Raw genomic sequence first — 16,781 nt, 5'->3', positions numbered from 1 at the left:
AGGCTGGGCTCGAGCATGCCTGGGGCCCTCAGAGCACCTCTCCTTTACAGGCTCCTCCATGGCAGCAGGGTTTTGCCTCAAGGTGCAACCAGAAGAGATGCAGTCACCTGCTCCCTTTGGTGGCTGGACTTTGCGGCCTGCGTTCATGTCACCAGGCAGAAGCACCTCATTTAAAGGGAACTGGAGTTCTACAGTCAGTGGAGAGACAAGAGGTGGACATCTTTAATGGAGGCAAAGGTGAACTGCTGACTTTCTCTGATCCTGATCTCCTGGCATGTCGGAGTGTCCTGGGAACCCAGTGGTAATTCTGGCAGTAGCACCTTTGTGAGCACAGGGCACCCCATCTACTCACACTGTGCCCTGTGTGCACAAAGCACAGATGCATACTGGCCCATCCCTCTTCCAGTAAAACAGTTTCATCAACCATTTTGATTCCCAAGATTTACCTTTGTTTTTGTTTTGTTTTGTTTATTCACAAATGAGAGCCCGGGAGGCAGAAACAGCTAAGCTATGAAGGCAGCATGGGGCAGCCCTGCTGTGCTGGGGGGTGGCAGAGATCAGAGCTGATACCTCCTGCTCAGGGCAAGTCCTGACTGGAATGAGCTGCCATACGAAAGCCAACCCTGACATCTCCTTTCTTCCCAGAGCAGATTCTCAGGCCATGAGAAGTCAATTCACTGGCAATCTCAGTGTAGAGTGGAGCTGTAGGGCCAGTGGCTCCAAGAGTCAATTTACTCCCACCCATTGCCATCCCCACAGGAGGGGATCTCATCCACCTGCATCTGTGTTGAGGAGTGTTCTCACAGCTGCGAATGATTTAAAATAAGGGCTTTCTCTTGGAAAACGTAGTGTTTCCTAATCATTGTGAAACACGTTTGTCATCTGTTGGTGTGTCACACACTGAGGCACATGGTGCTCCATAGCTCGGTGTGTCTGGCTGACTAAATGACAGCAAAAGAGGTTTCTCTTCCAGATGCACCTGAAACCACACAACCCCATCCCTGCCTGCAGCCTCTCTGCCCGCTGCCAGCCCCAGCACAGCCCTGCTCCTTTGCAGCCAGCACCTGTACTCCAGCAGCAACCAACAGGGCTGTGATGCCCTATTTCTTACATATTTCACACACTGACCGGGCTCTTCAAAGTAATCCCATTTCCTGGGCGCTGCCTGTGATAGAGGTTTAATAATGTTTTATAGGAAGTCATTTTACTGAATGGCTCTTGAGATGTGAATGCTTTAGGGGCTGAGTGGCTGGAAGTGCTCTGCCTGATGTGAGAGGAGTGGCGAGAAGTGCTGCAGCAGGTGAGAACCAATGCAACTTCAGCAGCGCTCTGTGTTTCTGGGGCAGCTGGGTGTGCTTCGGCTGCCCCTTATCTGGGAGAGGGCAAAGCCTTTCCCTCCTGTAGGGCTTGGTTGAAATTTGGGGTGGGCCGTTGAGCAGATGCTCCATCAACCACCACCCTCCGGCCCCTTTCAAGCTGATATTAACGTGCTGTTTCACAAATCGGCTGGGTTTCATTAATCTGAGGTGGAAACAAGCAGTGGTCTCAGTTACCTCCCAACGGTATTTAAACTACTTTTAGCATCCCGGTGCTAATCCCAGCTCCAAATTTAACCCAGGTAAAAATGCAAGGAGCTTAAAGCAGATGCCTGCGGCTGCACGAGGAAACAGCCGCCCCTGGAGCCGGCAGCCCTCCCGCTGCAACGTGCTGCCCGCGCCCATGCATGGCTTAAGCCCTCAATAAGCTGTGGAAATTGACTTAGCTGAGCACAGGCTGCCCGTGGGCAGGAGGAGGCCGTGGAGCTCCAGGCTGGAGGAGAAGAACAGCACATCCACGTAGCTGGCTGCAGCAGAATATTTATTAGTAGGAAAGAACATTTAGGGGAATTCAGTAGGAGAATTTGCGTGAACCTTCAGTATCCACCGGACGTTGGTTGTCATCGAGATTGTTCAAGGTTACATATTTATATAAGAAAACAAAGTAATTCATATTTAGGTGCAATCAATAATTCCAGTATGAAAAAGCACCATGTCACAAAACAGTTTACAATACAAAATTCTTCAAAATCTAACATTTAAAAACAATATTTGTTCAACAGTAATAACAATACAGTAAAAAAAATTCTTATTATTTCCCTTCAAACAATACTGCTTATATATTTTGGCACTGGAAAAGAAACTATCACGAACGCGCCTTTTAACCACACAATGCTGTTTTGTGAGTGCCTATATAACGAGGAAAAACATGCTTTTGAAGTCAGTCACTTTGTTGGGTGCAGTCTGAGCTGCTTTCTCCTTCGTAAAGTTCAAAAAGAAAGGAAAAGGGATTGGTAAGCTGCAGCATGCCTTGCCTTTTGGCCCAGGACATGATCGGGAGAAGCGTCTCTCTCAGAGCCAGCCTTGCCCACAGGATGGCCGCGAGGCCCCCTGAGCCTGCCCAGAAATGTGGATCAGAGCCCTCAGATGGCCCTATCCCACAGGAACTGCCCCCAAACTCTATGCTAAGCTCCCCAAGGGGATTCTGACCTCACACTTGCAGCTCAGGCTAACTATGTTGCAACTTTAGTCCCAACTGTTGTTCCAATGCAGCCAGCAGCGTCAACCCAACCAGAGGTGACGGCAGTGGGGCTGGGTGCTGCTGGGAGGGACAAGGGCTGGGGACCACCGTGTGGGCCTCACATCTGCCCATGATCCAAAAGCTTGAATCTGAGAGAGAGAGAAAGCCAGAAGTGCAGACTTCTTGGGAAGCTTCAACTCAGAACCAACCCCTGTGAAAATGAGAATGCGGTACTACACGTCAAGCAACGGTGCTGTGTGCAGCTACGGCCCTTGGAAAGGCTGATCCTAGTGAGCATGCAGTCCTTGGTGCTAGCTCTAAAAGCCAAATGAGAACAAAAAAAAATCATTTTCAATAGTTTTTACATCTTACATCAAAGATGCCACTACAAAAACACAATAGTATCACACATTAATTAGTACAGTCTTAAAAATGCAAACCAATGCTGGAAAGACTTTCATACATTCTGCATATCATATGTACAGAAGAGAAGAGCTTCTCGAGAGGAGAGGGCAGTCAGAGAGAGATCATCTTTGGGGTGTTTTTCTGAGGAAGTTGCATGATACAAATACATGTCAGTATAAGAAGACTTTTGCTGTGACACTAAGGATTCAGACAAGTCCTAGCTGGCAGCGAGCAGCAGGAACGAGGTGCATGCTGGGCCACAAACACAGACACAGCCTTCTGCCACACAGTCTCCTATGACTTGGTCATCTGCTCTCCTTGTGGGGGTGGGGTTCGCACGTCACCGCGAGTACACCTTCCTATAGCATGCAATGGCACAGAGACAAACCCTGAGTGCTGCCCACTGCCTTCCTGCAGGCACCACTGCTGGGTGTCCCTTCAGCCCTGCTGCCCGGTGAGCACTGGCTGGAGTCTCAGAGCATCACCGCAGGAAAACACAACAGAAGTGGAGAGAAAAGCAAGAACATCACGATAGCTATGGGCAACCACACATGGGGCACTAACAGGTTGAGACAGTCATAAGAAAACGATGTGATTTATTTATTAATTTATTGAACTCATAGTTATCCCTCTCCTTTCTGAGTTGCAAAAGTCTTTCTTAGGATATGTAGGTTTGCTTACAAAAATTCTTCTAGAGAGGTATTTGATTTTGCCAAGACACAGGACGTGCTGAACTCTGTGCTGCTGCAGTGAGTCCTCCCGTGGCAGCTTATTTAAAGTTGGGTTTGGTACCTCTGCTCTATGCTGTGGTGCAGGAGCGGTCTGGGGGCACTGGTCAGAGAGCTCTCCCCATCGAATGGCCACGAAGTCAACGGGAATGGGACACTTGGGCTCATTCAGCTATTGGCCACTTATTAGCCTCTGCAGCATCAGATTTATTTGTCCAAATGTACACAGCCGAATTTATATCTGTTTAGTTTTCCATCTATGATGTCACCCACTGAGCAATATTTGGAAATCAAAAGATCAAGTGCTTCTGTCAGAATGTACTCGCAGCGGTCACCTCAGGTTCAAGTGCAAAATAGTGCTGAATACACAAATAGAAACTGCCGGAGTGTGTGGATGGAACTGGAGTGAGCAAGTGGTAGAAATAAGGATATTGAAACGCAATTCAGTCTTCGTGCAGGAAACGTGCCAACAAAAATAACCTCATTAAGCCCTTCATTTTTAGTGGGCACTGCGAGCCCACCTTGCTGGTAATGCTCTGGCACCAAGACTTCTGCTGGTGTAGTGGCTGAGTGATAGCAGGGCTGAATCGGGGAGGTCCCAAAAGAAATAATAAAGCAAGAAAACAACTGAAACATGAATAATGAAATCAACCAGAAAATGCCAAAGAAATGTCATCTTGTGGGGCACTCTGATGGCTCACGTGCTGCACAATGGCAACAGTGAGCTCCCTCAGCCCCTCGTCACGCCGAAATTATGGGGTTTGGTTTGGTTTGGGGGGGGTTATTTTTTTGTTAGACTTTGCTTTCAGATCCTAATGAAAACTGTTTGGTTGTCCTGGAAACAGGAAGAAGTTCATGATAGGGAATGAAAAGGTGGTGCTGATGGCAAGGAACTCTGTGTTCTCCCCCAGACAGCCATGTGGGATCCATTAATCTTCCCTCTGAGTGCAGCCAATTAACAGCACAATCGAAGATAAGAATTTAAGAGGATTTTCTCAGGTGGGTTTACTAATCGCCATCATCCCGTTCAGTGGGGGAACGTGAGGCCAGCCCTGAGTACTGCTCAGACCCAGCCCTGGCAAGGAGAGGAGCGGAGGTCACACCCTCAATACGTGCTTTGGACAGGCGGCAGGAAGAGTTTCCGCCTGACCTTATTCTATTTTGCCAGAATTATCTCTTGGACCACAGCATCTGGATGCTCCAGGCAGCATCAGGGCACCGCATGCTGCACGGTAACGCGTGGGAAGACACTGTTCCTGCTGGGAGACATCAGCCCTCTGTGCAATAAACCATGCGAGCAGAAAGCAATCACTGGTCAGGTTCAGCCTGCAGTGCCTCAGCAAACACATCAGCGGTAATGAGAACCACATTGTTCCAGAGGTGCGGCGTGTTCTTGAAATGTTTAATACCACCACTGCTTAATAAAAGTAAATAAGTAGTGTGGTTGGCAAGGTGCATGCAGGAGGGCCAAGGGCTGGGAACCAAACAGAAGCCGTTCTATCCGAGTTCAGCCTGGCTCCTGCGGCTGCCATGGGCACGTGTTTGTTATTCATTTGTAGAGAGAGGGTGGGGATGGCAGCTGAGAGATGGGGCAAGGCTCAGAGAGCCTGAGTGCCTGCTCTGGGAGGGTGGGAGCATCTCTGCTACCAGCTCAGGACAAGAGGGGAGAATCTCAGCTGTGTCTCAGCCGTGCAGCAAGTGAACACAATGGAAAGGGTGGCCGGATGGCATCCATATGCCTAGATCCCAAGTCCCCAGCCTCAGCTTGTGTTGTCCCGGGGCCTGAGGTCCTGCAGGCTGGAAAGGGCAGAGGAGCTCTTCTGTGCTGCTTGTAGCTAATGGGGAGCTCTGCCCTGGGCTTCAGACCCAGGACTAAAGGTAGTGATGCAACTCACTGTTTGTCGTTGCTCTTGTCTTTGCATATTGCTCATGATAACCCAAGTTCTATTTTTTTTTCTTTGCTTCTTGTGCACTAGCCAATATTTTACAGGTGACATCTTGATCCCAACTACATATTAAATGGCAACGTGTGGGAGCCATGAGGAAATCTAACCTATGTATTCCCAAAAGCCACTCACATCTGGCCTGCTTGGCTGGTTCTGGTTAAAGTATGGATAGTGTTTCTCATTCTGTGAAAATCCCTATCCCTGAAACAATTCCTATCTTGGTATGAACAATTTGGAACCCACAGCAACAAGAACCAGGCTGGAGCAAGGGATGCTGCCAACCGAGACACCCGGTGTAACCAGGGATGAGTTCTGCAAAGGACAAGGAGGTCCCTTCACATCTGACATTGTTTTGCTGATCTCAGTGCTAGAAGGATCTAACAACCACTCCACTGATGGTCCTGATTCCCGATGTCAGTGTCTTCCACAACAATCTACAGCCCCTTTTGTTCCTCAGTGCACCTGAAACAGCTGTTCTCACCTTCACTGGCCTGCAGACTCTCACCCCAGCTCTGAGAATTAAATGGAGTTCCCCCTTGTCCGCCATGGCCGAGAGGAAAGCTCCTGCCCAAAAGGTTTGCCCGCAGTAATACTTAGAAGTGGAACCAACAGCTCCCAGGAGGAGCATATGGCGTTTCCTAACTGAGGCACAGTGAACAGCTTGGCTGCTGCCATGCAAGGAAGAGCAGAGCTACTCTGCTTCTGCAGCTGCACATTCTTGCTAAAGGTGCCCAAAGAGTATTTTGCTAGCACTTCTGACTGCATGCACACGACAGTGCTGCTCAGTTAGAAGATGTTGTGTTAGCCCTGTCTCAGAGCTGTGGTGCTGGCATGCTGCTGCTCTGTACCCTGTCTGCCTGCTGCACAGTCAGTGGAAAACTCGGAGCCCTTATCAGCTGCCTGGAGCTTGCCAAGTTTCTCTGTGTTTCTGAGTGCAAGTTCTGCCTGTGATACCAAGGAAACTGCCTTCCCCCGCTTCCAGACTCCTACATGAGATTGCACCCAGTATGGCACACGTCTGAATAGTTGTGCAAATGGCAGGTAGAACGTTCTTCTCCACTGGCCTTTCACCAGTTCCTGGACAATGAATTCCTGAGCCCAAAGACCACCTGGTTGCATGAAACCTAAGGAGCACTGTGTGAGAGACACAAGGAGGTTCTGGCACAGCCACACTGGGGACAGGTCTCACCTCTGTCAGCTCACTTTGCACCCCTACACCAAGTTTCAAAGGGAAACTTTAAGAAGATGCCCCCTTTATCCCGGCTGTGCTACACTGCTACACGTAGGGGTTCCCTTCCCACAGGCACATGTCCCCAGGGACCTGCCGCTTGTCACCGTGCCGCCCTGCTCACATGTGCCGAGCAGTCTGTGGCCAGCAGCCACACGCTCAGCTCAGCTCAGTCTGCGGATTATTGCTCACCATCAGGTTACCGCTGCTCACCGAGTTTCCATGAGTCAGCTCAGCCCAGGTTTCTGCCCATGCATGTGCTTTCAGCCCACAGCAAATGCAAGGTAATACGTCTTAACTTAGTCTGCAGTACAAGAAAACCAGGCTAAGTCCCAGCATTGCACATTTTCCATCAGTGAGGAGGGTGCATCTCAGCTCATGGGGGCTGGGGATTGCTGAGCACATTGTGTGCCCCCTGGCACTGCTTCTGCACACAGACCTCTTCCAGCCACAGAAGCCATGCGCTTCTGGCTTAATGTTTTAAGCAGCAGATATCCTGAAAATGGGGACATCATGCTTTCTAGCAGAGAACAACACAGGACAAAACGCCTCAGCAATAACATAAAAATCCTAATAGCTCCTAAGAGGAACAGCACAGCACCATTATCCCAGGAACATTCACTGCTTGGAACTCAAAGGTCTCCAAATAATGTCAGAATGGATCTTTGGTTGGCCCCTCTCAAGCTTTAAGTGCTCACAACAACAAACACATGCTGGTTTTACAAGGGTTGCAAGTAACACAAGCCATGGACTTCGCTTGGCATCTTCTGACCCTGAGCCTGGTAAGCTGGGAAGGCTGGAAAAATGGGACTGGTGTTTTCTGTGGATAAAGTCTAGAGGCTGGAAGTACTCACTCATTCATTTGGATGATGCACGAGTGAAGGTTACCTTCTCCACACACAAGTAATACTAGACAATGTATCTACAACATTGGGAGGTGACAGGCAGTCTGCTAGCCTACCTGTCCGTAAGTACTTTTAACTGATTTCTTGAAAGCATCTATCTTGCTGTGTTATTTTATACAGTGTCATTTTCCTTTTAAAAGGGTTATGAAAGCAGCAATGCCTGCAAATGTCAATGGCAGCAAAGCAGAAAGCCCCGACACAGTGTGCAGCACCACAGCCTTGCTGCTCTGAGGCCCGCAGATGCTCCCCTAACCAATTCAGCTGCTGCTCACTTTGAAAGTACATGCAGATGAAGGCAAGAAAGGGACAGTAGATAGTTTAAAACAATACCAATCATTAGCAGTAGTCAGGTAAAAGAATAACCGTAGTTCAATATGTAAATGTTTATGCAATACTTTTATCTCCAGCTAAGTCCTCTGCAGCTGTAAGCTACTTCCCACTCTTACAGACCATGTGAGCTGTGGAAAGCATAACATCTCCACTGGTCTGCGGTCACACCACAGGCTGTGCTCTGACACACACTGTACAGCACCAACATGTGAAATCTCAAAACCACCAAGACAACCAGACCGAGATGAGGCTCTGGGCCAGAAATATCTCATCAGACTGAAAAGGGATGGAATGCAGACACACACATAAAAGGCAGAGTTTTAGAAGTTTCAGTCAGATTTTCAAATTCATCTCCAGCAAATGCCTGCTTTTGTGGGCCTGGGCTGCTCTGGAGTTGGAGGCCTGCACTGAGCCTGGAGGTGCTCTGTAGCATCTCTGCTGGTGCCAGCAGTGGGGACGTGATGGACACAGGTTTCTGCAGGCTCAGACTCTCCTTTTCAGGGTGAGATTTGTTCACAGGACACCTGACAAGGGTCAGGGAGCAAGAGCTAAGGAACATTTTCATCGCCTGTATGAATCATTGCCAAAATGTGCCTATGATGCTCGTAACATCTGACAGCACTAAGTATTGCAATCTGTTCATGTCTGTGCACATGTGTGCTTGAGCCTCTTCTACCTCCTCACTTTCCCCCACACACCTCTGCTCAGGCTTTTAATTAGTGTCACAGGAATGAGCTTTCTGGCTTTCTGCAGTCATTTGAGACAAAGGTGTGTGCCTGGAGATATTTACTGAGTTACCCACTCACGGTCATTGTGGTACAACGGATTAACAATGCCATTTTTAATTTATTTTCATTTTATTTTAATATGCTTTGCATATTAAACCTGGCAAAGGAAATGATGGTGAGAAATCAAGCCTAGGAATTTCTTCTCTCTTAATTGTACATGCTACCTAGTGTTCAACAGAAGATTATTCATGCTCTGCTACTTTTTCACAACTTCTGGTTAGTACTTCCTTAGTGAATCACCATCTGCAAAGCAGACTTATTTTACTTAGTTTATTCTAAATTAAGGCTACCGGGGATTAGCATCTACAAGGTCACTTGACGAATCGCCAACCTCGCCTGTCAGGCAAAGGTCACACTGCCAAGCTCACGGCTCCCCATGGCTGCGCGTTGCCCGCACGGACACCTCGCCAGCAGGATCACAGAGCGGCCTTCAGCTAATGACAGATTAATGCCAATTTAGTCAGCATAATGCCTCCAGTCACTAAAGCTTTTCTGTTGCAGCAGCACTTGTACAGTTACCAAGAAATCCCGTGTCTGCAATCCTAGCTTGGAAAGCAGCAACTCTGACCGAAGGATAAAGGTTTGCAGCAGCACATTTCAGAACTCCTGCATCTAGGTGAAAAGATAAACATTCAACATTTCTTTCAGAGCTGATGGGTTGGTTGTTTTTTTGTTGTTGTTTTTTTGGTTTTTTTTTCTGTTTTAATTTTTATATATATAAATATACCATAAAGCGTACCATTTCCTTGTTTCAGTACAGACTTTTCAACTTCACTAAAATGAAGGAAATATAAATGCTACAATTTCATGCTTAAAACAAGTTTTGATGACAGCCTTCCCCTAGGAGCAGGCCTGGGAACTGCATTAGCTACGTGGAGAGAGACAAAAACACCCCCAGAATGTCATACGACACAAGAACATTCAAAAAAGCTGTTTTGCTTCGGTTCTAGCCGCTCGCAGGTGTACATCAGTTCCTTAGCTGAATGCCCGCTCTCCTTAGCAGAAGCTACTTTATTACTAACCTGAAAATTTCACATTCAACGTGTATCTCCCTTGAATTCATTGTCAATACCCAGTTTTTAATATCCGTGTCTGCCTTTGCTGACCCCGAATGGCAAGAGGTATCGTCAGTTGTGGATTTGGGGATCAGGACTGCAAATTGCTGGATTTTCAGATGAAGCCGTGTGAAATCAGCCACTGTAAACCAAGTGAAAACTGTTGATTGCATTATTATTCTTTTTTTTTTCCTCCTCCTCCTCCTTTACAACCTTGAAAATGTTCACAGCATTGAAATAATGAAGCGTAGGTGCAGGGGCGCAGGCAGTGCAGCCCTCACCAGTCGTGCACATTCGTCATCCTGTCTTTGAGCTTCACTGGTGCCCTGTGGGCAGAAGAGGAGATTCCAGGAGAGTCCTACCCCATCATAACCCTTTTGCTTCAATCTCTGCTACACTTTCGGGTCCTCTGGGTGAATACTCAGCTACTAAAGCAGCAACCCAAAACCTGTCATTATGTCTTGTTGCCAAGGATTTGTTGTTGGTTTTGTCCTTCTCAAGTGTACTTTCCAAAACAGACACGTTAAGAAAAAATAATAATAATAATAATAATAATCTTTAAAACAATGATAACACCACAATATCTGTTTAAAACAGTACTGCTTGTGCTCTGGACAAATCATTAAGAGCAATTCAGCATTCTTATAATTAATCCACAACAAAAGAAGCTATAAGATGCCACAAAAGAAGGCATAATTGGCCATACAGAGGCAACACTACCATGAATGTTGTTTGGCAAGGAAAAAAAAAAAAAAAAAGTGGATACATAATTCATCCAAAGACTGGGTTCAGAATTGCCCGGCGCTGCTGGGATCACACTGCAGGAGTCTCACTATTGATGGGTCACTCTTGGCGCCTCGGATGAACTCTTCTAGGGAGAGTTTTCCTAGAAAAGAGACACGTTGACTTAGCATGCATGGGTGGTTGCTGCACACCTGCCAAGCCTGCAGGGAAGAGTGGTGGAAGGAAAGTGGCAGGGAGCAAAGGAAATCCCTGGGGGCGCATGGCAGATGGGTCCCTTTCTCAGAAGACTGGTTTGGAGGAAGGATGGAGAGAGGATGGTGGCTGCACCCATGGATGAGCACTTTCTGTGGGGGCCTGTGCCGAGTAGTCAGAAGTACTCTAATCGGGTGAGGAGACATGGGGTCACATCTCCCCCAGCAACGTGTGATTCCTGGTGCCTTGAAGAAAGGCAGGAGAGTGCCACAATCCTCCAACTCTGAGGTAGGGTTGAGCTAAGGCCAAACATTCAAGCCCTGGTTATGACAGAGGTGAGACTGAGTCACCTGAGAGTCTCGCATGAGGCTTGTGCTTGTCCCAGACCATGGAGAAACCTTTTGAAAAGAGGCCACAGCCACACTGATCTTTTCCCATAGTTGAATAATTCCTTGAGGGTTTTTTTTAGAAAATACAAATTACTTTAATACGAAGTACTGAGAAGATGAGGTACATGGCAGAAGTGCAGGAAGGTTTTACTTGTTTTGCATTCAACAACTACCCTACCAGGTGAGAGCAGACAACAAGGGCAAGGGTTTTTAAAAACCTAAAATCCAGGCAAATCAACGCTCAGTTCCACAGTGGAAAAACATAGGTGTTTATCCCGAGACTACCATCTCTTAGTGTGAAATTAATGAACTGATGCGACTATCATCTCCTAGTGTGAAATTAATGAACTGACAAGAAAAAAAATTAGTGTGGAAAATTAAAGACCTGAGCATGGGTTCCTGAGCAGTGTTTCTGAGCATCACACACCTCTAAGTCCCAGAGACAGCAGGGCAGTCTGCCTGCAAAGGGGTGAGGAGGGATCCTAGGCACCATGGCTTTGCCCATGAGGCCAGAGGAGGAGCAGTGAGGTTGAGGGGTCTCCTGGCATCTGGAGGGAGCTTACCGTCACGGTTGGTGTCCATCTGGCGGAAGATCTTCTCTGTCCTTTTCTCTGGTGTTGACTCATCTTCCGGCATCTTCATTACAGAAGAAACCATCTTATAGATTGCCTGTATGATACGACATGAGCAAAGAGCTGGTAAGAAGCACACTAGGTCAGTGTAGGGGTATGGTTACCTCCTGGTGTCTGAAACAGGTAGAAAACGCTCTGGAAACATTAGCTGGGACTTGTTCTGTGGTTGCTGAAGGGAGACACAAGTATATGCAGCTGCTCTCTTCGGTGGGATACTCATTTAGGAAATAATGTCTTCCCTGACTTAGTCATAGTTGAACACAATCTCAGTTTGGACCGAGATTACATTTTCCCTTATAAGAACAGTCTTTGGATGAATTTATCACTTGGAGAGCACTTAGGCACTGGCAGCTCCTGGGACCTGGGGAGCAGAAAGACCACCAAGATCATGTTCCATGCTCCAGCACACCTCCATGCTGTGGCCTGCCCCAGTGCTACAGCATATCTCAGTCCTTCAGCCTATCTCAGTCCTGAAGCCTATCTCAGTCCTGCAGCCTGTCTCAGTGCTGTGAGACCACCTTCAGCCACCCAGGCTCCGTCTCCACCTCTCCTATCCCTCATCCCACCTTGTGTACCCATCTGCCTTCCCCACCCTCAGTCAGCATCCTGCCTGTGGGAGGGCAGTGACTCATCCCTGCCTTTGCTGAGCCTCACAGATAAGGAAGGCTTGACCAGCAATGAGGTGGTCATCTTGTGTGCCTACAGAGCTAGAAAACACCATTCATAATTTGTCCCACACAGAATGTCTTGGTTCCACCCACTGTGGTTCTTTGCATGGACAGTTCCGTTAGTCACACATGATCCTAGCTGCCCCTAAAAGAGAGCTGATGTTAATTTAAAGCAAGAAGCAGTGATTGTCTCTTCACCTCATTCTCTTGCTCTGCAAGCTGAGTTGTTGTTACAGGACCCAGAAGGCTCACTGAAGCTCCTCTGCCTCACTTTCTATTCATGAAAGCACTCTGCTAGGCACACACCAACCTTCCAGCCCAGGATCCCTATGGGACAGCCCTAGGAACATCTCTGCATAGGTTCACCAGCTGGAGGACAAGGCTGAGCAGCATGTTCTACATGCAGACCAATGAGCACCCATTGCCTCAGCCATCTCACTGGCTTCCCCGCTGAGGGCAGAGCCAGCTCACCTTTCACATCACCTAGCCTTTAAATAACTTGAAGCATAAACACCCTAAGAAAAGCATTTATCTGTTTAATTAAATATTCATCACTTATGCTCAGTGCAGTCAAACATCTGCTCCTCCAATTATGCCGAGGCTGCAGGTTTCCTCATCTGCCATCTCCTGAGACTGTAGTTCTGGTTACAGACTGGAGTGGAAGAACTTTTCAGCATGGTCAGCCTCTGGCTGCATGGGAAGGTGGATTCTTTTAATCATCATAAGGTAGGCTGTGGGAATGCCCAAGGTGTCCCAGGGGACTCAGGGTGCGATAGTGTGAGATGCAGAACAGACAGGTATGCTCTCCACTCAGCCTTGACTATCAAATGACCAAGAGAATAAGTAGAAGGGATGAACATGGGAACAAGCGGACATCAGGATGAGGGAGATGCAGGAAGGAGGGAATAGAGTTAGTGAAAAAAAAAAGCAGGTGGTCAGTAAGAATCTGTACCTGCCTCATCCCAATCAGCATGTGAGCCTCTCAGGGATTAGAGCAGAGAAGAGGCTCATAAAGCTGCCCCGTGTAAGCATCTTAGGCTGTCTAGCTTTTGTCTGAGGGAGGGAGAGGTGGAGAGGTCATTCCCTTGCTCCGGGTGAGAGGACAGCAAAGCAAAGAGTCTGTATTGAAAGTGTGGGAGGAATGCCCCAGAGCAGCAGAGCAGGCGTGTTTACTCTGGTCAAAGTAACCATAGTAAGAATATGCAGATTTTCAGGACAAAAAAAAGCTCTTCAAGATGACTTCATCCCACAGGGTCCTTTTCACAGAGGCGTGTGAAGGGAATAACAGATGAGATATTCTAGGAAAGCCAGATGGGAATAACATAGTAAGCGTTCCTTTCATGCTGAAAATGGTTCCTCTGGACAAATTCTTCTGTCCTTACTCAGAAGTTCAGTGGGAAGTTTTCGCAAAGTAAAAGCCAGATAAAACTGATTCAGAATCTAGAGATTTGCCCCATATTAATTCACTGCAGCTACACAGACCTCTTTATTACTGGTTTGAAAGGCAAGTCTCAAAGGAAGCTGGTTTCATGCAATAACCCTGCAGAACTTGGCTGTGCCAACCCCGGGCTGCATAATCTGGCACTGAAGGGCTGTGGGAGTTCCAGTCCACATGGAGAACAATTCCTCAGCCTCACAGCACAGCAGTAGAAAGCCAATGGTAGCACTAAACAGTACAAGGTCTGGAGCTGGTCATTTATCAGTTCCCAAGTGGACTTCTGCCAGGAAGGCTTCTTCAGCTCCCTTGTACCCCCGAATGCCACTATGCCACTAAGAAAGGGTTTCAGGAGTGAGCACAGGCTCCAGTTTCATCCACTCTGGTTCTTCCCTGAGCTCTTCCCTGTCATGTTCCACCTGCGTCTATAACAACTGCAGTGGGTGCTTTAATGTAAGTCTTGCCTCTTTACCCAGCTGCTGCTCAGTGTAGAGTTAAGTGGCACTGCTAAGTACTGTCCAGAAATCTTTGTGAGGTCTATGCTTTCTTGCTGGCAAAGTGTCAAAGTGCTCCTTACAGTGATGGCAATAATGACAGCACAAATTTTGAGGCAATCCTTTTTCCTCACTCAGAATTCATTTTGACAGCTAGAGGTCTCACAAAATGAATAACCAACCTGAAAAAAAATTGCTCTCCTTTTAATCCCATCGGATCGGCGACCCTGCACATAGCACGGGGCTTGAAACTAGATTATCATTATGGTCCTTTTCAACTCAGACCATTCTATGATTCTGTGATTTTTGATAGTCTGTACTGAAAGCTTATCAGCTTTCAGCTGATATGATCCCATATCAACTTTTGTTTCCTCCTGGCCCAGCAGGTGAAATGGGTGTACTGCATTAGTATTAAACTGAAAGCGTTATTCTCACCTCTTGGCTTAGGACTCTTAATGTGAATCCCATGATTCCACACTGTGAAAAACAATTCACCCCTAACGCAGGGCTTCCATATTTTATTTGAAGTTTTAGTGTAAGAGATTCTTGCCAAACACATCCAATTCCATCCAGGGGAACAAAAACAAAGCTTCTATCTGGTTTTTGCAGTTATTTTTTAATGTTCTGGGCTATTTAGATGATGGGTAAACACGTGGGAAACGTGAAAACCATTTCTAGAGCAGGAGAACCTGTGGCAAGCTCAGTCAGGAGGGCAGGCTATGAAGCCTCTTTCTGCAGTACTTTGCAGATGTGCTGTGACTGGCAGTACTATTAGAGTTGCTTCAAAATGTTGTTCTGAACTGTTCATAGTGCTGCTGTTGGTACTAAGAAGGTAAACGTACATAACCATCGGCATTACAGAGAAAATGGCTGTGGAGAAATGGCTTTCCAAGCACAAAGGAAACAGTCTGAAAACGGTGAGATGCTTGCCATGCTTCTCTTCCACATTATTTCAGATGCAGTAATCCCAGGGCACCCTGGAGCTGTAAGTAGGGGCAGCGTTTTTCAGTGAAACTACATTTAAATTGGTTGCTTTTTTTTTTTGGTGTTCATTTTGATACATTGTCTCAAGCAAGAATCTGGATAAGAACACAGTAAACTGCTATATCAATATGCAAATGTATGCTAGATAAGGGATGTGTGATAGGTTCCTCTGAGACACATATCAGAGATATTACAGAGTTCTGTTTTTCACAGCCAGCAGCTGAGGGCATCCACAAAGACATTTGACACAGAATCCTGTCTTTCCATATTAAAAAAATAATCATCTTCCGTAAACGAAAGTGATAGTTTCTAACTGCTTTTTTATAAGGCCGATCACTGTACATCAAAGGAACCCCTTGATAAGGCAAGAAATGGGCACTTCTTGCCTGGTTTCAGATCACGGCTGAATGTACTTTCAGAAACCATGTGACAAGTCATAGAATCATAGGATCATAGAATGGCCTGGGTTGGAAGGGAATTCAAGGACCATGAATCTCCAACCCCCCTACTGTATGCAGGGCTACCAACCTCCACATTTAATACTAGACCAGGCTGCCCAGGGCCCCATCCAACCTGGCCTTGAACACCTCCAGGGATGGGGCATCCACAGCCTCTCTGGGCAGCCTGTGCCAGCACCTCACCACTCTCTTGGTAATCCTACCCAACAGGATGGATCTAGGGGCTCCCACTGCCTCCTACACTGTAGATTCACTCTGTAGTGTCAACATGGTTGTAAAAGATAGTGCTATAATTTGGTACCAAGATGGTGACAAAGGTGGCCAAGCATTTCAGCCTCTAAGCATGCTGGTGAGCAGGTCTGTGGTCACTGGGAAAAGCTGCTATTTCTGCTGGTCCCTGCTTGGAGCACTACAGAGATCCCAGCCATAGAGACTCTAAATTTAATATGAACACACTTGTGGCCTTATTCTCTGTATCTGTAAACCTTCTGATCTGGGGATGTATGTTGCTACTGAGCACTTGGGCCTCCTGTAAACACTTGGTGGCAGCCTTTGGTGTCTCCTCCCAAGGAGAAGTCATTTGCTAGGGCTGGGATCCCTTGGTCTTTGCTTTGTGTTTTCTTTGTTCCTGAGGGATTCTCTTTTTATTTTTCATGACGAGAAGTACAGCTAGAAAAACCGTATTGGCAGCCTGTTACCCGGCCCATGGGGGTGGAAGATTTGAAGGAATAGAGTTTCTTCTAATGCAAATATTCCACTGCACTGAGACTGTGTGATGTCTTTTTGCTCGGGGCAGCCCTGCTTCTTACCCCAGAAATTGGAACACAGAACAAAATTGGTGGTA

General features: G+C 47.2%; 1 protein-coding gene across 2 annotated transcripts in view; it reads right to left on the bottom strand.

Moving 5' to 3' along the window:
- Positions 1–9,597: 9,597 nt before the first annotated feature.
- Positions 9,598–16,781, bottom strand: part of NCALD (neurocalcin delta) — a 43,433-nt gene continuing 36,249 nt past the window's right edge. Inside the window, exons 3-5 of one of the 2 annotated variants that reach the window (XM_072328361.1) lie at positions 11,830–11,935; positions 10,708–10,827; positions 9,598–10,446 (exon numbers count right to left, since the gene is read on the bottom strand). In XM_072328361.1, coding sequence (XP_072184462.1) covers positions 10,730–10,827; positions 11,830–11,935 — 204 coding nt within the window. In that variant the 3' untranslated portion in view covers positions 9,598–10,446; positions 10,708–10,729. Of the gene's footprint in view, positions 10,447–10,590; positions 10,828–11,829; positions 11,936–16,781 lie in introns of those variants that run through there. The other variant, XM_072328360.1, reaches the window with a different exon arrangement.

Source organism: Excalfactoria chinensis, chromosome 2 (assembly GCF_039878825.1).
Source record: "Excalfactoria chinensis isolate bCotChi1 chromosome 2, bCotChi1.hap2, whole genome shotgun sequence".
In the NCBI taxonomy this organism is placed as follows: domain Eukaryota; kingdom Metazoa; phylum Chordata; class Aves; order Galliformes; family Phasianidae; genus Excalfactoria; species Excalfactoria chinensis.
Note: the sequence above shows the minus strand (reverse complement) of the source record. Positions and strands in the feature narration are given on the sequence as shown.